Below are 20,875 nucleotides of genomic sequence, written 5' to 3'. Positions count from 1 at the left end.
GGAGTTTTGCTAGACTCTGGCTACAGTCCCCGTGGACCCGTGGGTTTCCGAACCAATAAATGAAGGCAAGCTTTCCCATCCCCGGTGGGACAGACTGACCCGGGGCTCTGTGGTCTGGGGTCACCTCCAGGGCGTTTCCCCACACACATGCCCTCCGCCCCTCCCAGGGCCAGCCGCTCACCCCTGGCCTGCCTCCACTCGGGCCTGCACCCCCCTCAGCCAGCAGCCGCCAGGAGTGGGGGGAGACAGACACGGGTGCAGATTCTGAAAGGGAAAGTTGGGCACCACCATGAATAAGGAGAATTGTGGAGTTTTACAGAGAGTGGGGTTCTGAGGGGCATCTGAGTGGGGAAAGTCCCTTCTCTCCGGGCCCCAGCCCCGCTTAGGCAACACCATGGGAACAGCCCGCTGCCAAGTTTCCACATTCCACTCCTGGAAATATGATCACAGATGGGGGCTGTGGGGGCCACTGCCAGCAGGCCCACGGCTCCTGAGAGGGGAGCAAAGCCTGGGGAGTCACCCAGCCTCAGAGTCAGTGGGCCTTGCGGGGGCCCTGGCCCAGCCCCCATGACGCAGGAGGGGTGCAGGGGGAGTGGCCTCAGAGAGGCTTTCATCCACCAGCTCCAGGCCCGAGCTTATGCAGCTGACCAGCCTTTGGGAAGAGGAATGCAGAACAGTGAAGACGTAGAGAGGTCAGGGTCATGGGGTACACGTGGGGCTGTTCTGTTCTTGTCTTGGGGGCTGGCCTGCCTCCCGGAGGAGGAGCAGGAGAGGGAGGGAAGGGGTGGGCAGGGGCACTGAAGGATTGGGGAGGAGGGGAGGGGGGATGGGCCAAAAGGTATTTAGGACTTCAAGGTCCCCTCATAATTGTGACTGAGACCTTGGGGTACAGGAGTGCGGCTGCGTAGGGGTGAGTTGACCGGATCTGGATGCAGTCGCTGGTCTGTGCCTGGATGGGACCGTGGTGGGAACAGAGACAAGCTACCGGATTTCATCCACTTTGGGAGGATTTTGTATGAGGGGGTCGGACTGGCGGGTCGCGGAGCTGGCGGCAGGGTTATCTCCCTCTGGAGTTAGGGGGGAGTGTGTGTCTGTCTTTGATGGCGCCCCCATCTCTAGGATCCCCCTGAGCACTTGTTTTATTTTCGATTGGCCTCTGCTTTTTCTAACTCGAAAACCTTTATTCCGTGGGTCAGGGAGCCAGTGTAGAACTTGCTGCTTGCTAAAAATCCTTGTCTCGGCTTCATGATCAGTCACTGATGAGTACTGAAAGACGTGTTTGGGATTTCACCAGGCTTATCTTTAAGTGGCCCCAAGAGAAAATTCCATTTATTTTCCAACAGAAGGGGTGGCTGAGTAGCCCACGGTCTGTCCCCCCGAGGGATCAAGGATGCTGCCAGAGAAGGGAGTGAGGACCACGGGGGTGACTCCGAGCCGTCTGCAGGGGGTCCTGTCCTGGTTGGCAGAGTCACAGGAAAGGTGTAAAGATGTCCCCGCCCCAACCCCCTGGGGCATGCGACTATGGGGTGTGGAGAAAGGGACTGTGCAGATGTGACTGCGAGTGTCCCGGAGGCATCACACAAGTCCTTAAGGGTGGGCAGCTTTCCCAGGTGTGGTCAGAAGAAGAGAGGGGATGCCCGGCCAGGGATGTGGTCTTGCCGGCTTCCACGGCAAGGAAGGTGGGCCCTGAGCAGGGAGCAGGGGTGCTCTCTAGAAGCCGTGAGCGCTGCCCTTGGCTCTGTCCTCTCTCAGCGAGGAATCTCGTCAGCCTATAGGTGGCTTCAGCTTTCCATGAAGACACTACGGTCTTCTTAGTGCAGCGAATCGGCATCTTTCTGCCGGGATGTCAGAAGTTTTCGTAGTGGGATTGTGGTCTGAGGGCACGTTTAAAACCTTGATGGGTCTGGCACATGCCCCCCTCCCCCAGTGCCGAGGGGACCACTTTCTGGTGCATGGGAACCATGGGGATGCACGGCCGGGTTCCCAGTCCCACCCATCCGAAGCGAGGATAAGGGGGTGACGGTGCTTTGATCCAATCTGTCTGGTGAACCTAGTAGGAAGGCTTTGGGAATTTAGGTGCCAAGGGAGAGAACTGGCCTGGAGGGTTTGGGGGGGCCTCAGAGTCATGGGGAGGGTCTCCGTCTTGAGCTCACTTGTGCTGTGGGAACGTGAAAGCAGCTGGCTGGGGTCGGGCTTTCCTGGGACCCCTCCAGCGGTGTGCCCAGCAGCGTGGAGGGGAGGGGGCATTGAGGGGAGCCTGGGGTCCCTCCAGTGCCGTCGGGGCGTGAGGAGCCGGCCAGGCAGCCCCTGGAACTAGACGGGGGGAGGGCAGGACGTCCTCGCAGGCGGCGGCTGTGGGCTGTGTGGGCCCTGGGGTGTCCTGTAAGGGCCTAGAGAACCCATAGGGAGCAGGTGTTTGTGTCGAGCATGAGCTTATCCACCAAGATTGTGCTGAACAAAAGAAATGAGAACTCAGTGGTTTCCGAGAAACCACAGAAAAATGGTAAGCAAAACTGAAAGTAAAACCCTTTCCTTCCTGAACAGAATGGGACCTTCGGGGATTCCCAGAGACCGTTTCTCTCCGGCCTGGCCGACCCACCTTCTGGCCCCAAGAGTTTCCCAAGTCTGGGGTTTATCAGTTTACAGGAGCGAGGCGTCTAGTGAGGGGGGGTGGTGGCAGCTCCTCTGCTGGCCCCAGCCCAGCTGAGGGGTTGGTTTTGTTCTTGGTTCTCCCTCCTGTCCCTGCTGGTCACCCCTTTGTCCCCACAGCCTCGCCAAGGCCCCCGAAGGTTGACCCGTTTCATCAGAACGCATGTGAGCGCTCCCACCTGCGGGTGCGGCCTGGGCAGGCACATGTGTACGGACTTCCCTTCAGGCTGTGGGAGCATCTCTCTGGTTCTGGATTCTGGATACATTCACAGCCCAAAGGTCTTTGGATCAGGAAAAAAGGATACTCTGGGAGCATCCCTCGCCCCCAGAGTTTCTAGGAGGAGCTGCTCCCCAGGCTAAACCCGGGTTCCAGCACCTTCCCGCAGCACCTGTCAGTTAGGGCCTGCCCCGTGCCGCTGTCAGGGAGTGAAGGAGGTTGTCCAGGACAAGCTCCCCGCTCGGGACAGAAGCCCTATTTTGCACACACGGGGGGATATTGTGGTATGCGTGTATGGCGGTGGCCAGACCCCCGAGAACTCCGTGTGTTCTGTCACCGTGTCCCGTCGTGCAGTAGGGGTACATGCGCGTTTCTGTCTCTGTGAGCAGGAAGTACTGACCATAGGGGATGGCGGATAAGCCAGGGCAGTCCTTAGGCCGCTGTTCTAGAAACAGAGGACTGTTCTTGCACGCCAAATGGGCCCTCATGACAAGGCCACGGGACTGTGCTGTGTGTGATCCCTTCGAGCAAAGACCGGATCCCACTGCCTTGGTGGGGAGGGGGGATTTGGAGGGACCAGTGCTGTAGGGGAGCACACACTCCTCTCCACCCAGCCGGAAGGAGAATTAAAGTGACCGGAGACAGATCCACTGGAGGAAAAAAACCAAAGGGTTTTGGACCGAAGTAGGAGATTAGTGAATATCTAACAGCTGTTTATATGGCCTTGTTGGCTCTGACTTTCCTATCTCTGGTGATGAGGCTGTCTTTTTCTTTACTGACAGGGCACCTTTCATGGGGGGGACTTACTTTCTGCTTTCGGGGGACAGAGGAGGGTCTGAGGGACCTTCCCAAATAGCTTTCATTTAAAATAATCCACAGGCCATTTTGGTGGCCCACCCTTGGCCGCTGGAGCGTGGAGACATCCAGCGCTTCCCGGAAGTCATGCAGTGAAGCCGGGGGGCGGGTTGCAGCTAAGGGGGTGTGTGGCAGACAGAACAGCACCCCCAAGACGCCCGCGCACACGCCTGGTTCCACCACAAAGGGGAGCGACAGAAGCCGACGGAAATGAGGCTGCTGGTGGGGCACCTCACAGAGGGACCCAGCCTGGGAGGCTGGGGGGGCGTGCGGCCATCACGGGGTCCTTCGCAGGGGGAGACTGAGGCAGAGCCGAGAGCAGATGTGAGCCGGGAGTTGCTGGGTCTGCAGCCTAGAGGAAAGGCTCCATGAGGCACGAGGGCAGGCAGCACCTGGAGGGGGGCACCCAGGAAATGGAGAGGGACACAGCCAGAACTCGGACTCCACAGCAGAAGCACACAAAGCTTGTGCAGTTTGGGCCTCTATGATACGGTAATTTGTTACAGAAGCAGCAGGACACTCCTATGGGCTGTGTGGGGTCCAGGTAGGAGACCCCCATTGTGTGTCCTAGGGGCCCCCTGGCTAGTGGCTGACAACTGCCGTCTGGGGGAGGCAGAGCCGAGTCTCCATGCTGGATGTGGAAGGCAGGGCCGGCCTGTCAGGTCAGAGCCCAGAGGGGCACCGTTAGGTCACTGCGGCTGGGGAGAGGGTGGTCCAGAGGGAGAAAGGTGGCCCTGGCCCACACTGGACAGAAGCCGCTCCAGGGTTTGGGCGATGCTGCGGGTGGCTGGATCCAGTGTGGCCTCCTGGGCAGTGAGCGCTTCCAAGGAGAGAGAGGCTTTCAAGAACCGCAGCAGAGATCATGCCCTTGTCGGTGAGAACACAACCACTGCTAGAGACGGGCAGCAGGGACTTGAACCGACGTCTGCACGTCCACGTTCGACAGCATTATCCACGGGAGCTGACACCTGAAGCCATCCAGGTGTCCATGGACACACAAGTTTGTACAGAGGGGCGGCCCGTGCTCGCAGTGGAGTACGACGCAGCCTTAAAAAGGAAGGAGGGGCGCCTGGGGGGCTCAGTCTTTGAGCCTCTGCCTTGGTTCAGGTCATGATCTCAGGGTCCTGGGATCGAGCCCCGCATCGGGTTCCCTGCTCAGCGGGGAGCCTGCTTCTCCCTCTCCCGCTTCCCCTGCTTGTGTTCCCTCTCTCACTTTCTCTTTCAGTCAAATAAATAGATAGAATCTTAAAAAAACAAAAGGGGAGGAAATTCTGCTACAACATGGTGAAGCTTGAGGACATGGTGTCAGCCACACCAGGACAAATGCCCTGTGGTCCCACCTCTGTGAGGGCCCTAGAAGGGTCAGAGTCGCAGAGACCCAGAAAGTAGGGGGTCAGGGGTCAGGGGCTGGGGCGGGAGGGATGGGGGTTCCTGTTCAAAGGGGATAAGTTTTTGTTTGCAATGACCAAAAAGTCCTGAAGATGGATGGTGGGGACAGCTGCACAGCTCAGTAAAGGGGTGTTAGCCGCAGCGCGGAATGGCCTGCGTACAAACAGCTGGAACAGTGACTTGGATGCTGTGCGTGTCTTACCGTAAGTAAACAGAGCGTTCTCATCTCAGCAGTACTTACACTAAAAGTGGAAGGATACAGAGAAGACGGGCACGGCCCCTGCGTGACCACGACACACAAATTCATGAATCATTCAACATTAAAAAAAAAAAGATTTATTTACTTATTTGGGGGAAAGCGCACGGGCAGGGGGAGGGGCAGACAGAGGGAGAGGGAGAGGCAGGCTCCCCACTGAGCAGAGAACCTGATGTGGGGCTCGATCCCAGGACCCTGGGACCATGACCTGAGCCAAAGGCAGAAGCTTACCCCACTGAGCCGTGCAGGCGCCCAACAGCTGTATTTGTAGACGCAGAGGAAGTTTCTCCGGCAGTTTACAGCTTCCTCCTATTTATTTCTTTTGTTCGGCTGCAGGCTGGTGGGAGCGCTCTCTAAGGCCGGCTGCAGTCGGACACTAAGGCAGAGAGATGGACCGGCTGGAAAGAAGTGGCCTCTGGGGCAAGAAGAAACCCAGGCTGGAAGAAGAGAAAGCAAGCAGCGAGCTCCAACAAATCCTGCCCAGTGATGCCCGGGGGGACCCGAGGCAACAGCGCAAGGGCCGTCCTCCCAAGCTGGCACAGTGGCTCACAGGGTTTTCGGGACGATTCCTCAGAAACAAAAGACCCCACGATGTTTTTCATCTGACAGAAAATTCCAAAGGTAGGCGTCTTGCCTTATGTATTTCTTTTAAAGATTATTTATTTGAGAGAGAGAGAGAACATGAGAGAGTACAGCCGGGGGTGGGGGGGGGGGCGGGCAGAGGGAGAAGCAGGCTTCCTGCTGACCCCGGGACCCCGGGACCACGAGCAGAGCCGAAGGCAGACGCTTGAGCGACGGGGCCCCCCGGCGTCCCTGGGCCTCACTTTTATATCCGGATCCTTTATCCCGTTCCTTCAGGTTTTTGCTCACGTGTTCATCATTTCGTGCAGTATTTACTGTACGTGCCAGCCTTGCAGATGTCACTCTGGGCGCCTGGAGGGGACCGGGCACAGCACCCCCAAGGTGAGCGGGACTGCTCGCCGGCCCCTCCACACCAGCGGTGCGGGTAGCCGAGCCCAGGGGACCTCTGACATGGTGTGGGGGGAGCAGGAGAGGGACTGAAGCCGAGTGAAGAGGCCCGTAGTCACCACCCCTGTGAGAAGCACCTCCCGGTGGCAAAGCTGGCAAAACCAAGGTTCAGGGTGGCGGGGCTCTTTGCCCCTGGACCTGCAGCCGCCGAGAAGGTCACGGTTGCGATGCGGACCGGCAGAGCATGCTCCGGCTTGAGCCCCAGGCTAGGGCTATAGGAGTGAGTGAAGAGGGGCCCGGGGTGGGGTCGGAGCTGTGTGCAGGGCGTCTGTGTCTGAGCCGTGTTTGTGTCCCCGTGACCCATCGTGGGTCTGTGCCCAGAGAAGCTCGCTGAATGACCTGGAGTGCAACGGCAGGGCGGGGACTGGGCTGCTTATGAAAGCTCTGGTCCGCTGTGGGTTTGTGGGAGGGGCTGGGGCCTTGACAATCTGGGGAATGTTTTTCTGAGGGGCAAACGCTTCAGCTTTTCCCTGAGGCCGGGGGAAGTTGCAGAATGGCCCTGGGAGCGTGAGGTCATTGGGCCGTAAGATGTCACCAGCTCCTTTCCGTCTCTGGCACCAGGCATAGTCATTCAAGAGGGGACAAGTGTTTATCAGTTGGTTCACAGGCGATGGCATCTTTGAGGGTCCCCCCTGCCCCCATCCTCGCTTGCCCTGTAACTGGTAACATCAGGCAACCTTGCCAGGATGGTCACTTTTCAGGGACATTTCACTTTTGTTCCCTGGCCAGCTGTTGCCGGCCCCTCATGTTGCTGGCCTGTGATGCCAGGAGATGGGCTGGTGGCCGGGAGCAGCCAAGCTGTGCTCGGCTCAACGGGCCTGCCTGGGACACGGGTGGACACCACAGCGGCCCCCACCCCCATGTCTGCCTTTGCCTGCCTGACCCATGCCCCCCAGTATCCTTGCTGAAGAAACGGTACCGATGCAGCCATGTTTGCACAAGGCCCGGGAGGTCTCCGGGCTCTGTAAGATCAGCTCTTCTGTTTTGGGGTAGGGGGATGACGGCCTCCCACCCAGAAAACAGCCAGGTTGGTGCAGGATAAGCAGGGGCCTATGTTGGAGGGAGGGAGCAAGCGGGTTCTAGAGGAGTGAGTGCTGTCCTGGGGAGATAGCGCGGGAGCCGTTTTCAGGAGTCACACTAAAAATGTAAGAAGAAACAGGTGAAGTTAGTTTCAGTAATATACTTTATTTAGCCCAATATAGCGAACATAGTATTTCAGCATGTTTCAACTTTTCGTCAGTATTAGAATCAAGATATTTAACCTGTTCTCTCCCCCCGCCCCACCCCCACTAAGTCTTTGAGTTCTGCTGTGTGATCTACACTGACAGCAGCTAGGTTTGCCCATTTCAAGGGCTCAGTAACCACGTGGGGCTTGGGGCTGCCGTGTTGGACGGTGCGGCTCTGGAAGGAAAGGGAAGCATGTCCGAGCAGCCCTGCGTCTGGTGAAGCCACAGAGGTTGCCGCACATACAGTTCCTAGTGTTGAGTCTAAGCTAATTAATTACTAGCAACAAGGAGCTGTCTATGAGATGGAATAGGGACTCAAAATAATTACATGTGTGGAAGGCCGTCCTGTTTGGATTCAAAATAATTTCCATCCCATACTCCACTCCTCCTCAATTCTTTGTATTATTATAAGTTCAGATGTTGTCACTGAGAGACCCAACGAACTAGGGACTTAAGATAAAGCAAGATAAAATTTGCTTCTCTCATGGAAGATTTGAGTGGGTGGTTCGGGGCTTCTCAGGGCTCAGAGACCCAGACCTCTCCATTGTATTCCTTCATTATCCTCCACATGGGGTTCCTGTCTCATGGCCCAGAATGGCTGCCCAGGTCCTGGCCTCACATGTAAATTCCAGCTGTCAGAAAGGAGAAATAGGAAAGGGGAGTACATGTTGCCCTTGACAACAGAAAGTCACTCTGAGCCCCAACTTGGAATATAACTGCCCTCTCACTTTGAAATTTCCAAAAGTTAAAGCTCAAAAATGCCCTTTCAAGTTAAAGTCCAGAAGAATTGGTGTCTGAGTGTTCAAATGCTTTGGACAACCCTGCCCACCAATTCCTCCTTTGGTGTTGAGTCTCACTGGACCAGCCTCTTGCAGCTCCAGGCTGGAGAGTCATGGTGGGGTTCCTCTGGGATCCAAAGCAGAATCCTTCCCTTCCCGTCTCTCCCTCTGGGCACAGCAGGAGGCCCAGGACCAGCACCATTAGCACCTCCTGGGCACCTGTCAGAAATGCACATTCCTGGGCACCTGGGTGGCTCAGAGGGTTTAAGTGCCTGCCTTTGGCTCAGGTCATGATATCCAGGTCCTGGGATGGAGCCCCATGTGGGGCTCCCAGATCAGCAGGGAGTCTGCTTCTCCCTCTCCCTCTGCCTCTCCCCCTGCTTGTGCTCACTCTTTCCCTCTCTGTCTCTGTATCTCTCTCAAATGAATAAATAAAATCTTAAAAAAAAAAAAAAAGAAAGAAAGACATGCGTATGCATTCCTTATGAGAACCCCTTGCTAGAACATTTTTCACTAAGTCTGCTGGACCTCCCTTTCTGGCCCTCTGGTGGGGAAAGTGCTTTTGCTGTCTCCGTGTTGGGTTCGCAGGCCCACAGCTGAGGAAGGCATGGACCATGCAGGGCCTTGGGAGCTTACAGGTTCTCGGGAAGAAACTGCGGTTGTTAGGTTTTTCTGCTCCAGAAGCCATACTGGAAGCCCACAGGTCTTCTGCAACCGTTGTAATAAGCCTGTGGCCTTCTGATCCTGACTGGCCAGGAGGCGCTTCTTTCCCAAAGGCTTTTGAAACCTCCTCCGGGTCTTCTTGTCGGTTCCCGGATGGATGGGTTCCGTACAGCTCAGCCTACCCCCACCCGACTCAGGGCGCCCCTCCCCCTCCCAGATCCACAGGTCTTCCAGGCACCTGAGCTGTCCTTTTGCTCTCTTTCTTCCAGGCTTCCTGGAGTTGGTCCAAGATGGGTGGTTCCTGGAGGCCTGCCAGAGCATCTCCAGGTTGGAGGAGGAAGGGCAGAACTGCGGCGCCCAGTATGAGGCTGTGGCCCGGAGCATGTGGCAGGTTGTCCAGCAGGCTCTGGATGGCACCGGGCCCAGCCAGGAGCTGGAGCAGAAGCTCCGGGCGGTGCTGGCCACTGTGGAGTGGACACAGGACCAGCCCGAAAGGCGGAAGGCCAGTGCCCCCCAGGACGGCGGAGTGGCCACCTGGGCTGGTCAGCTGAATAAGCTACTGAGAAATGATGCTGAGACCCAAGTGCCCACCCTGGGCCCCAAGGACCAGCTGGACCTGTACCTGGAGAAGCTAGACAAGGCAGTGAGACAGGGCCTGGGGTCCCCGCGGGCGAGCCGGTTGGGGACCTGCCTCTGGGAGGTCTACAGGATGTACTTCCACGAGGTTCTCCTCGGCCGCCTCTCCGAGCTCACTCAGTCCTGCGGTGCCGACTTGAAAAGCTGTCAGGTCCTGTACACCTGGGGCAAGACCAACTTGTTCGAGCAGCCTGGGTGAGTCCTCTTGGGGGATCTTGGGGTGCTAGGCGAGGCCACTGCTCTGGGGGAGGCCCTCGGGCCAGAGCTGTGGTCCACGGAGAGCCTTCGGAGGAGCCGCCAGGGCGGGGCCGGTGGTCGGGGAAGGGCGGACGCAGCTAGCCTTGGGGACAGCGTGTGCACAGGCCTGTGTTCGTGCGTGCCTGTGTGTCTGCTGCGTGGTGTGCGTATGGTGTTTAGCGCGTTGGGGGTTGTGTTTGCGCGCGCGTGTGTGTGTGAGACCGCCGAGACTTGTCGACAACAATGGAGACTCTCCCTCCCACTTCTCAACCCTGGCTGCCCTCTCCAGTCACGGGGCTTGTGCAGGGCTGGGGGGCAGGCAGCACAGGCCGGGGAGGGGGCGAGGCCCGGCCTGGGGTGCCCTGCCCTTAGCACCGTGCCCTGCCCATGCCACCGCCCCTCCGCCAACCCGGCTCAGCTCTTGGCCCCTCACGGCTCCTTCTAACCCAGCAGGGAGACACTTGCAAAAGCGTCCCGGACCTCCTGGGAGCCAGTGGTTGGGCACCTCCTGGACCCCCTGATGTTTGTTACTTGGATGTCCCAAATGCAGCAGATGCTGGTAGGGCTGATCCAGGTAAATGGGTCCAGCAGTATCTGTCACCCAGAGGCCTCCTCGTCCCGCATCTGGGGCCCAGCAGGCAGAGGCTGGGCCAGGGTGGCCCTGGGTGGGGGGCTGCGGGAGTGGCGGTTGGGCACCGTCACGTGGGAGGTAACAGTGGCCGTGGCTCCAAGGTGGGAGGATCATGGTCTAGTGGGCCCATAGGGAGAGCGCCTGACCGGAGGTCTCTGCCTTGACCAGTGAGTACCGTCTGGCTTCTTCCATATCAGCAGCTCCAGAGCAGGGCCGGTGAGCCCCGGGTGGAAAGCTGGCTGCCCCAAGGTGGGTGCACGTGGTGAATCCAAGGCAGACACAAGGAGGACTGGAGGGGACAGTGCACTCTCCAGCTGTGATCGCTTTTAACCAATGTGATCTCCTGTACCAGTGTTCCTGGTCTTGGCACAGACGTGTCAAGAGTCCTGGGGACCAGTGGAAGAGATGTTCAGGATACAGGGAAGCCCTTTGCCTTTCTTAGCTCATGGACTGAGAGAAAAAGCTTTACGATGGTGCCATAAAGAATCGGTATCGATTTAGCTGGAACTTTCCAGTAACTGGTATATAAGTGTCTGGCCTTTTCCTTGGCTATGAACTCAGGGCTCTGTCTCCTTGAAGCCCCTGGGTTTTGAGGCCCCCTGTCCTTCGTGGCTCCCCCCGAAACTGTGGAGCTGCAGTCTGGGCTGAATGAAGGAAGACGGGTCTTAGCATTCCCTGTTCTCCCACACCCCATCTGTCAAGGGATGTGCTGTGTGTCGGAGGGCTGGAGGCTGTGAAAGCGGAGGTTTACTCGGAACTGGGTCCCTCGGGGTTGGGGGGATTTCAGGCCGCTGGCCGACTCCGGGGCTGGCTCCGGTTCTCAGCCTCTCCCCCGTCCTCAGTTGAGGGCTGGATCTGGTGTGCCCCAGAGAGGAACGGGGATAGAAGTTGCTTTTACTGTTTTCTGGGCAGGAAGAGTTGAGAAAGCATCTAGACAGAGTCCTGTTCTACGATCTGAAAAAGTGGGCCCAGTGTTCCCACCCAACGTTTCTCGACGTTTTCCAGGTACGCACCAGTCTGCACCCTCCCAGCCTGCCACACGGGGTGGGTCCTTGGCCCCTTCCCGAGCACCTGGCCTGGTGAGGGGGATGACTGACAGGCGGTGGGGCACTCCTGCAGCAAGGATGGGCGGCACGGTGGAGGGCGGGCTCCGGGCATCGAAGCATCAGAGTCTGAGGGGCCCCAGGGCAGGGCTGCTGGGCATATCTTCTGGGGAGGGGCCTCTTCCTGGAATGTCTCAACTCACGGTCTCGCTTGGGCCTCAGGTAGGACCTGCACTGGGATCACTATCTGGGGACGCCTTAGGGAGAGGGTGGAGCCCTACTGGGGTAAAGGATGTTCAGCCCAGGAGGAGGAGAGGCCACCAGCGTGTGTGGTGGTGGTGAAGGGAGGGGCATGGTGGGGGGTTCCAGGGAGCGAGCGAGGCCTGGCAAGATGGGGGGTGTGAAGGGTGATGAGGGCCTGGTGGGGGGTGTCTGCTCTGGGCCACCTGCAGAGTGGCACAGGTGTTGGGCAGCCTGTGCATGTCCGCCCTTCCAGCCCTTCCTGCAAGAAAAGTGTCAGTCATATTGAGGGCGGACACAGTCTCCTGGGGTCCACTGGCTGTGTGACAGGTTCCTGGGTCCCCCTGAGAGCCCACTTGCTTTGACTGACAGCTGCTGGAAGAAGGCATGAATGCAGCACAACCCATGGGACTACCTATCAGTAGCCAGGTGCAAGGGATGGTTCTGGAAACATTTTCAGACTTTCTGAAAAGGTAAGTGAAAAGGTGGTCCTTGATCAGAGAAGACGGCATGGGAGGCTGGGTCCACAGAACCCCAGTGCGAGCGCCGCCCCGGCCTCCAGCCACTGGCCGCCAGGTGCTTGGCCAGTTCCCAAAGCAGGGGAAAGTTCAAGCATCAGCTTTGGGTGCTCCCAGTCTGGCTGGCTTCACCTCCGCCGTAGCTCTGGAAATGTCCCATGGCGGCATCGTCTGACACGGGGGCTCTGGCCTCGTGTGGCCGTCGAGCTAGTTCCATGGAGACACCATGATTAAATTTTATTTAATTTTAATTAATTGACCTTTAAACACCATACGGGGCTGTGGCTCCCATACTGGGCAGCAGGATTAGGATTGGGAGAGTCATGAATGTACAGGGTTGAATTCTGTCTTTAGTTAAAATTTGCTGTTTTGCTCATGAAGGATGCTTTGGACTGATTTTGATTTTTTAAAAATATTTCATTCAAATATTATCTCGGTTGCGGATCCTGGCCAGGGACCTGGTAGATGACCAGCTTCCCTGTTTCGTCTGCTTTTCACCATCACACCCCTGCACCACACACCCGGCTCTGCCCTGGCCTCAGGGTTTGGGTGGGGACCCTGCCTCTTTCCTGCCAGGGCTGGAGCTGGGGGGTCCGTGTTGTGGGCTCCCCCAGTCTCAGACGGAGCACTGTGTAGACCACATCCCGAGGCGCCTCTCTCTAGGGCCTTCAGAGAAGCTGTGTTCACCTGCCACAGGTTCCATTACAGGCAGACATGAAGCAGGTTACTGAAGAGAGACCAAACCTGCATTTTTCAGTAAATCCAGCCAGGTTTTAAATGTTTAAGAAAATGTGGCAGGGTGGCCAGGTTGATCTGTGTTCTTGGGACTCAGACAGGTGAAGGTGCCCTTTCTTTCCTGTCTTTGGGGAGGAGTGTGCTGTCCCTCATCCTCTCCTAGTTCTCTGTTGTAAGCGAGCTTCAGTGGCCCAGCCCAGGCCTGGGGGTGCCAGCCTCCCCTTCCTGAGAGCTCCGCACCCCCAGGCCTCACCCCGACTCTCCGGGAGGAGGGGCCAGCCTGGCTCCCAGAGCACTGCCTCCCCTCCCTCCCCTTCCTTCCCTGCGGGGGTGGGGGCGGGCGCAGCTCTCAAATACAGCATTCGTGGCAGTTCCCACGTCCACAGGGAAAAACCACTCCCGTCTTGTTCTGGAAGCATCTACCACTAACGGTCACCGAGAGCATTACATGAAAAGGTCCTTAGGAAGCATCCGGCTGCAGGGTCGGACAGCTGGGGTGCGGTCACCCACATGTGTGATTCTGCTAGGGACGCGGCAGTGAAGCGGGGAGGGAGCAGGTCCTCGGGGGCCCGGCTGGGGGGGCCCGGCTGGGGGGGCCAGGCTGGGGGCCCGGGCTGGGGGCAGGGACTCATCTCCATCCGCCACCGCAGCTACCAGCAGAAGGCTGTCGGCTTCATCCAGCAGAACGCGGTCGCTGGGGCCTTCCCGGAGCTGCACGTGCTGGCAAACTGCTGCATCCTCAGGTGCGAGCGGGTGCGGCCCGCGTGTGGGCGGGGCCAGTAGGCGTGTCGGGGTGTGGCGGGTGTGGGCGTTGTCGGTGGGTGTGTTGGGGGCGGAGAGCAGGGGTGGGCGGGGCCGGTGGGCGGGGCCGGGCGGCGCCAGTGGGAGCAGGCGGGCCAGGCGGCAGGTCCGCGTGGACCGCGTGGAGAAGCGGGCGAGCACCCCCGTGTGCGTGAAGCGGGCGAACACCCCCGTGTGCGTACGGGAACGCCAGCTGTCGGTGGCCCTGGTTGCCTCCGGCAGAGGAGTCTCCCACCGTACCTTCGGCATTTTAAGCCACGTGGATACAACAGTCTGTCAATAGGTCAGACAGCAACAGCAGCAGAAATGAGGGGGCGTCCCCGAGTGCGGAGAGGGGCACCGGTGTGGGTGGTGTGCAGCCTGGGGCTGTGGCAGGCTCTGGGCCAGGCCCCATGGACCCCACTGGTTGCCCCACCAGGGAAACGTGGCAGGAGCTGACCCAGAAACGCGATCCGCTGGTGGACCTGGGCCCCTGTGTGCAAGGGACCATCCATGACATTGAGGACCACAGCCGGGATCACCTCCTGCCTAGAGTCAGAGCCTTGTGCCAGGTGAAGCCACCCTCTGTCCCCTGCTCCCCTGAGGGGTCTTTGCTGCTCCCAGAGAACCTAGCCAGGAGGTGCCTGCCTGTGTCTCTGTGGACTTGCACCCAGCCCAGCAGAGCCTTTGCTGGGGTGACAGGGCAAGGTGCTGGTCAGGCCTCTTGCCTTCCCCATGCCTTTGGAGCAGAAGGTCAGGGCCAGCTTCCTGAGTGGCCTGAGGGAGGGGCCCTGTCCCTGTGGATGGGCTGGGACACCCAGGGCTTGGGCTCTCTGCCCCTTCTGAGGCCTGGTTCCCTCCTCCCTGAGGGCAACTTCCTTTGTCCCCTGTTCCTTTCTCCACCTGTGCAACTGCTCTCCTGCCAGGTCAGCTGAGGCCTGACACCTTCTCCCTCTCTCCCAATCTGGTTCTGCACCCAGGGCAGGTGGAGTCCCTTCACTATGTCCCAGAGCCTCTGCCTGCCCACCTTCGTCTCCCCTGAGCTGTGGCTGCCACATACCCCAGAAAATGCAGTCCCCGAGGATACCCAGGGGCTGGCCCCAGAGCTGACGTCTTGAGAGGGCAAGGTGGTCTCCTAGGATGTGGAAATCACGGGAAGGCATTTCTCATTCAAACTGAAGGTTCAGGGCACTGTCTTCATGGGGCTTCCTGGGTGGAAGATAGGAGGAAGTAGCGGGCGGGTCTCCATTCCTGCAGCTCTGTCCAGTGATCCGTTTTCCACTGCGCCACCGGCTCCTGAGACATCTGCCATTGGATTTTCCACAGAGATTTGAGTGCCTGGGAGGACCCAGCGAGGTCGTGCCCTTCCAGGAATGCTGACATGCTGCCTTGCCTCTCCCTGGGCCGTGGCAGACCTTACTAGTCAATCCCACCATCCTGTTTGGAGTCATTTGGAGCCAGGGGGTCCTTCTCTACACAGAGCTCATGGATTGGCCTTGGCACCCTGTTTTGTAGATGAGGTGGATGAGGCTGCGGAAGGGCACTGGTGGGCGGGGATGCCAGGGGACTTCTTGGATCCCCTGGTTAAACACCGAGCAGGCTGGCCTTGCCACTTCTGCCCATCCCCTCTGGTGTCCACTGAGAACCAAGCAGGCCCTTGTCCCATGTCTCAGGAGGCTAATCTGGAGGGAGAGGTATCATGGAGGTCCCGTGTGAGGCCTTGGTCGTGTGGGGACCCAGGGGAGAGACCTGGGCGGACTTGGGAGGCACCAAGGAGGAGCTCAAGTCAAGGGCTGCACTAGGAATCTGGGCCGCTCCCGGGAGTTGGCGGGGGGAGGGTGGACAGTGGATGCGCCACTGGCTCCCTCCGTGTGGTCCCTTCTGGTCCGGGACCGCGCGCCCAGTGAGGAGAGGCAGGGCCTGTGAGGCTGGAGAGAGTAGGCAAGGGTGGGAGAGAGCCGAGCCAGCCGGGCGCCGTGGGCCTCCGTGACGTCAGACCCTCCTGTCCTCAGAGTCTGCTGAGGGACCACTTCGGGCAGAAGAACAAGGGTCTGGTTGGAGCTCTGCAGTTCCCGTGGCAGGGCCTGGAGGGCTGCCCCACCGTGCACTCCACTGCCACGTACGAGGTAGGAGGCCAGCTTGTGGGGTGGGGGGCACTGACTTGCCAAGAAACCAGTTAGGGTTTCCATCCGAATGGTGGTGGGGACAGGCCCCTGCCGGGCCTGGGCGAGAGGTATCTGTTTGGCAGCCTGCCAGCCCGCCAGCCCCATCCATGAGACCAGGTCCTCGGACAGCTTTCCCCCAGGCCTCTCCATCTCTTTGTTCTTTTGGGGGAGCAGAGAACCATGCGACGTTTGCACATGGTGGTCTTTGGTGAGTATGTCGTTGCCCTGGCCACCCACCTCAAGATGCTGGAGCCCAGGAGGTGGGAGGGCCTGCAACATCAGGTGCAGACAGACACCAGGGCTCTGCACAACATCTTCACGAAGCACAGGGTGAGCCGCGGGCCCCTCAGGTGGGCCAGGGGCTGTGGGGCTTTGTTCTCCCTCTCCAGATCTTGTCTCTCCTGGCCCCCTGCCTGGGCTGGGTGTGCTCTCCTCACCCAAACCATGCTCAGGCCCGCCAGCACTGGGCCTTGAATCCCACATCTGAGGCTGGGGCCACCTGCCTTCACTGCAAAGGCTGAGCGATGGGGGTGGGGAGGTCGCAAGCTAGGGGAAGGCAGCTCCCCCTCCCCTGTCCCCCTGCCCAAGAAAGCCTGTGGGGAGCTCAGGAGGTAACGTCAGCGGAACTGGAGAACCCTGACCAGCCGTGCCGGCCCTGGGCCTGAAGGGTAGACCCGGGGTGTGGGCCTACACAAGGGTGAGGCGGGTGGGTCCTCCTAAGAGAGGAGGCTGGGAACACAGGGCCTGGGCTCACCCCACAGCTGCTCCCTGCAGGACCTCAGCTTGGCCCACCCGAAGGAGCCCATCATGGAGATCTTCCAGTCCACTGAGAACAAGAACAAGGAGACCGTGGATGACTGGCTGGCCTCCTTCCGGGACAGATTCCCGGGTTACGTGAGGTATGAGGGAGAATAAGGGGAGAGGGACGGTCGAGAGGGGGAGGGGAAGCCTGCGAAGGTGCGGCACTGCTGGGGCCCAGCGGGGCAAGGCCACACCAAAGGCACAAGTCCCTAGGTACGGAGGGTCAGTCTCTGCCAGGCACTGCGACCTTAGACTGGAGTCTCGCAGCTCAGTGACCCCCATTCCCAGATAGGGAAATTGAGGCCAGAGAGCAAGGGTCTGGGTAAGGACTTGCCCAGAGTCCCCAACAAAATGCTGCAGGCAGGGCAGGACAGTCACCCACGTGGGGGTCTCAGGGAGGTTCGTCTCCCTGCTGCTCCCCGCTCCCAGGCTTCACCGGGCAGGACCCTCAGAGTGTTCCTGTCCTGACTTCTTCTCAGAATTCCCAGGGCTCCCTGCTAGGCTGCCTAGGGGTCCCCCGAGGGAAGGGGGGTGGGGTCTTGGAGAGTCTGCTAGTGTCCAGTTGTCCTGGAAGATAGTGCTCCAGACGCCATTTGCGCACACTCACGGTGCACAGACCAGGAGCTCACAGGTGCACAGAGGCTGTCTCCCCCCTCCCAGCACACAGGACCAGCCACGCAGCTCTGTGGACTTGGAGGAGATCAAGGTTTATAGAAGGTCCTGCTGCCGCTGCTGCTGATATCCCCAGCTCAGACAAGGTGACCCAGGCTGCAAGGCTCCAGGGGAGGTGCCAGGAGAGGGTCCAGCCCCGGGCAGGGTGGGGAGCCGGGTCAAGGGGCAGCCGGAGCGTGATCTTCTTGTTTTCAGTAGACACAGCCTCACCTTGTGGCCTAGGCCAGCAGTTCTCAGATATTTTGGTCTCAGGACCCCTTTACTCTGAACAATTACTAAACTGAAGAACCGTGGATTATGTGATTATATATATCACATTAGAAATTAAAACCAAGATGGGTGCCTGGGTGGCTGAGCTGGGTTAAGAATCTGCCTTCACCTCAGGTCATGATCTCAGGGTCCTGGGATCGAGCCCCACATCGGGCTCTCTGCTCGGTGGGGAGCCTGCTTCCCCCTCTCTCTGCCTGCCTCTCTGCCTACTTGTGATCTCTGTCTGTCAAATAAATAAATAAAATCTTTAAAAAACTTTTATAAAACACTAATTTAGAAATATTAATTTAAAAATAATAAACCCATAACATGTTAACATGACAAATAATGATTTTTAAGAGAAAAAATTTAAGTATTTGCTGAAATAATAATGAACTTAATATGGGTGTCATTGTTTCATATGCTTGCAAATGGCTTTGTCTGGCTTGGTAGGAGACAGGTAGATCCTCATGTCTGCTGCTGCGTCCAATCTGTTGCGACAGGCTCTGGCTGAAGCCTGTGGGGAAGGTCCAGCCATTCATAAACTAGTTCCTGTTGGGGAAGGGGAGGGTACTGTCATGCCTCTTTTACATATTTGTTATTCTTCTTTGATACCAGACCCAAACTGGACAGGTAGTAGTTGATTAAAGATTAGGACATGGATTCTGAAAGCAGCTGGATGAGTTTTATGAATTTTGCATGCTCTGTTGTAGTAAAATCCGTTGTGGCCCATCTTGCACTTTGAATGGCTCTTCTACCCATATGTGAATTTGTGACATCGAGTGTTTGTCACCTGGCAAACACCAGTCCACGGAGTGACACGGATCCAGGTGTTGGCACGTTTTATCATACCCTATCCAAAAAGCACCATTGTGGATGCTGCCATCAATTTCATCAGAAGAGTCTGTAGCAGTTGGGAATCCCAGGCTCACATTGGAAGACACAAGTTTTCCAGAATCCTGATTTTTGCTTTGAGGTCTCAAATTTTTATCATTGGCAACAAATACTGTCTGTTGTTTACTCTGAAGCAGCCAGCCCACATCCTCCATTCTCAAGAAAATGCCGTCAACAACTGAACAGTCTGTCCATTGGTCGTTCTTTCAAGTAAAAATGGTTTTCCAGGGGCACCTGGGGTGGCTCAGTGGGTGAAGCATCTTGCCTTTGGCTCAGGTCATGATCCTGGGGCCCTGGGATTGAGCCCCGTGTCCAGCTACCTACTCAGTGGGGAGTCTGATTCTCTCTATCCCTGCCCCTGCTCATGCTCTCTCTCTCAAATAAATAAAATCTTAAAACAAAACAAAACAAAACAAAACAGGGGCACCTGGGTGGCTCAGTGGGTTCAACTTCTGCCTTCAGCTCAGGTCATGATCTCAGGGTCCTGGGATTGCAGGGAGCCTGTTTCCCTTTCTCTCTCTGCCTGCCTCTCTGCCTACTTGTGATCTCTGTCAAATAAATAAATAAAATCTTAAAAAAAAAAAAACAAAGAAAACAAACAAACAAAAAACCCCAAACGGTGTTGTGTCGAATAAGTGGCTAGTTTAGCTTGTAACTCAAACAGTGGGCTCCACAGGTACTTTTGCTCAGGGCAGCCACTGCCTTTCATGGGGCAGTAGAAGGGCTAGCGATGAACCGTGCATTTCTTCATGGAGAATATTAAACATTTGTGTACTCAGGGTTGAGATTTAATAAAAGTAACTATTTTATCCTTTTATCAACACATTTTATTTTATTATTTTTAAAAATAAGACAAATTTTATTTTTGTTTTTAAAGATTTTATTTATTTGATAGAAAGAGACAGCACGAGAGGAAACACAAGCAGGGGGAGTGGGAAAGGGAGAATCAGGCTTCCTGCTGAGTAGGGAGCCTGATGCAGGACTTGATCCCAGGACCCTGGGATCATGACCCAAGCCGAAGGCAGACGCCTAACTACTGAGCCACCCGGGTGCCCCTGTCAGTAACTTTTAAAGTGAAAATGGACTTTTTTTTCCTGTGAGTGCATGATGGTGAGGGGTACTAGAATTTGCTGTCCCCGCCTTGGCACGGGCCAAGGTTCCAGCAGCTTTATCCACTGTGGCTTTTGGACCATGGGTACAATTGTCTGCGCTGCAAGAAGGGTAAACAATGCTTTAGTATAGTGGAAAGAGTTTTGACCTCACAGGTCCCCTGAAGGATCTCAGGACCCTAGGGTTCCATGGAATGTATTTTGAGAACCACTGGTCTGGCTGCACCGGGCTCTTCCTCTGCCCACGTGCTTGCTGGAGGTTGACTCATCTGAAATTACTGAAGTTTGAACATGTTTCCCCCCAATAAAAATGACAAATTCGTACAGTTCAAACAGATTATTTCATCTTTGCACATCCTGTTCCACATCCCTGGGGTCTCTTCCCATCTGTTGAAATTCTCCTCCTTCGAGGTGTGGCTCAGACTTCCAAGTCTGACGCTCACTTTCTCCTCTGAAGTGCACATCACAGTCTCCCTTCGGCCAAGATCTGTCTTGTCTGCTCATTGGCAAGTGTCCTGATGGCAGAGGACAGCCACATTTGTCTTGGTCCCAAAGGGGTCTGGCAGTGCTCTGACTCCCTGGACAGAGGTGGAGGCGAGCTCAAGCTTCAGGGAGGGAGCCTCGGGGTGTGGAATTGGGTGGCTGTGATACCCACCCAGGGAGAAGGTTCTGGGGGCCCACTTCACACATGACGGCCTGATTTCCAGGAGGAAGCCAATACTGTCAAGTCTGGACTCTTCTATCAGGAGGAGTCCCTGGGGCATTTATCCCAGAAACCCAGCCATCAAGCAATAAGGCAGGTCCAGCCCTGTGGGAGGCCCCGTGCCGCTGCTCCAGCCAGCAGCCCCCCTGAGGACCCCGCCCTGAGCCCCAGATTCCTGCAGCCCGGCTACCGTCAGATGTAGTGTCGGAATTAAAGGCCAACACAGCCTGTGGCTGTCTATACCACTGGAGACTTACTGGGTGGGGAAGCCCTCTTGGTTGGTGTCAGAAGAGCCAAGAACCGAGGGACAGTCTTCCCAGAGTCACCTCGGTCGCCCACGCCTTCCTGGGCGGACGGACACTTGCTGCTGCTTCCGGGCTGCGGGAACGGGCCGCAGCA

The 20,875-nt window shown here is 57.4% G+C and overlaps 1 protein-coding gene and 1 non-coding gene across 7 annotated transcripts; both read left to right on the top strand.

Moving 5' to 3' along the window:
• Positions 1-572: 572 nt before the first annotated feature.
• On the top strand, positions 573-20,106 carry LOC131837023 (uncharacterized). Of its 6 annotated transcripts, none has more exons than XM_059183219.1 (13): positions 575-692; positions 5,703-5,987; positions 9,333-9,894; positions 10,390-10,510; positions 11,480-11,572; positions 12,223-12,323; positions 13,754-13,846; positions 14,323-14,455; positions 15,896-16,009; positions 16,223-16,378; positions 16,823-16,947; positions 17,510-17,607; positions 18,484-20,106. In XM_059183219.1, exons 2-12 carry the CDS (start codon positions 5,756-5,758, stop codon positions 17,586-17,588), a joined length of 1,809 nt encoding a protein of 602 aa, XP_059039202.1. In that variant the 5' UTR covers positions 575-692; positions 5,703-5,755; the 3' UTR covers positions 17,589-17,607; positions 18,484-20,106. The 6 variants fall into 6 exon arrangements, 4 of the variants coding, with proteins under 4 accessions (XP_059039202.1, XP_059039203.1, XP_059039199.1 ...); XM_059183216.1 differs by having other exon boundaries at positions 576-692; positions 10,387-10,510; XM_059183217.1 differs by lacking the exon at positions 575-692 and adding an exon at positions 5,293-5,313 and having other exon boundaries at positions 10,387-10,510.
• LOC131837440 (U6 spliceosomal RNA) lies at positions 5,329-5,435 on the top strand. The gene has a single exon (XR_009356048.1). It is a non-coding gene; the product is annotated as a U6 spliceosomal RNA (small nuclear RNA).
• Positions 20,107-20,875: the final 769 nt, after the last annotated feature.

Source organism: Mustela lutreola, chromosome 7 (assembly GCF_030435805.1).
Source record: "Mustela lutreola isolate mMusLut2 chromosome 7, mMusLut2.pri, whole genome shotgun sequence".
NCBI lineage: Eukaryota > Metazoa > Chordata > Mammalia > Carnivora > Mustelidae > Mustela > Mustela lutreola.
The sequence above is the reverse complement of the archived record's forward strand: the minus strand, read 5'-3'. Positions and strand labels throughout refer to the sequence as shown.

Coding starts and splice junctions, on each gene's coding strand:
- LOC131837023 (XM_059183216.1), top strand. CDS start 5,756: ATGGACCGGCTGGAAAGAAGTGGCCTCTGGGGCAAGAAGAAACCCAGG. Junction 9,895..10,386: donor AACTTGTTCGAGCAGCCTGG/GTGAGTCCTCTT, acceptor CTTCTAACCCAG/CAGGGAGACACTTGCAAAAG. Junction 12,324..13,753: donor TTTTCAGACTTTCTGAAAAG/GTAAGTGAAAAG, acceptor CCGCCACCGCAG/CTACCAGCAGAAGGCTGTCG.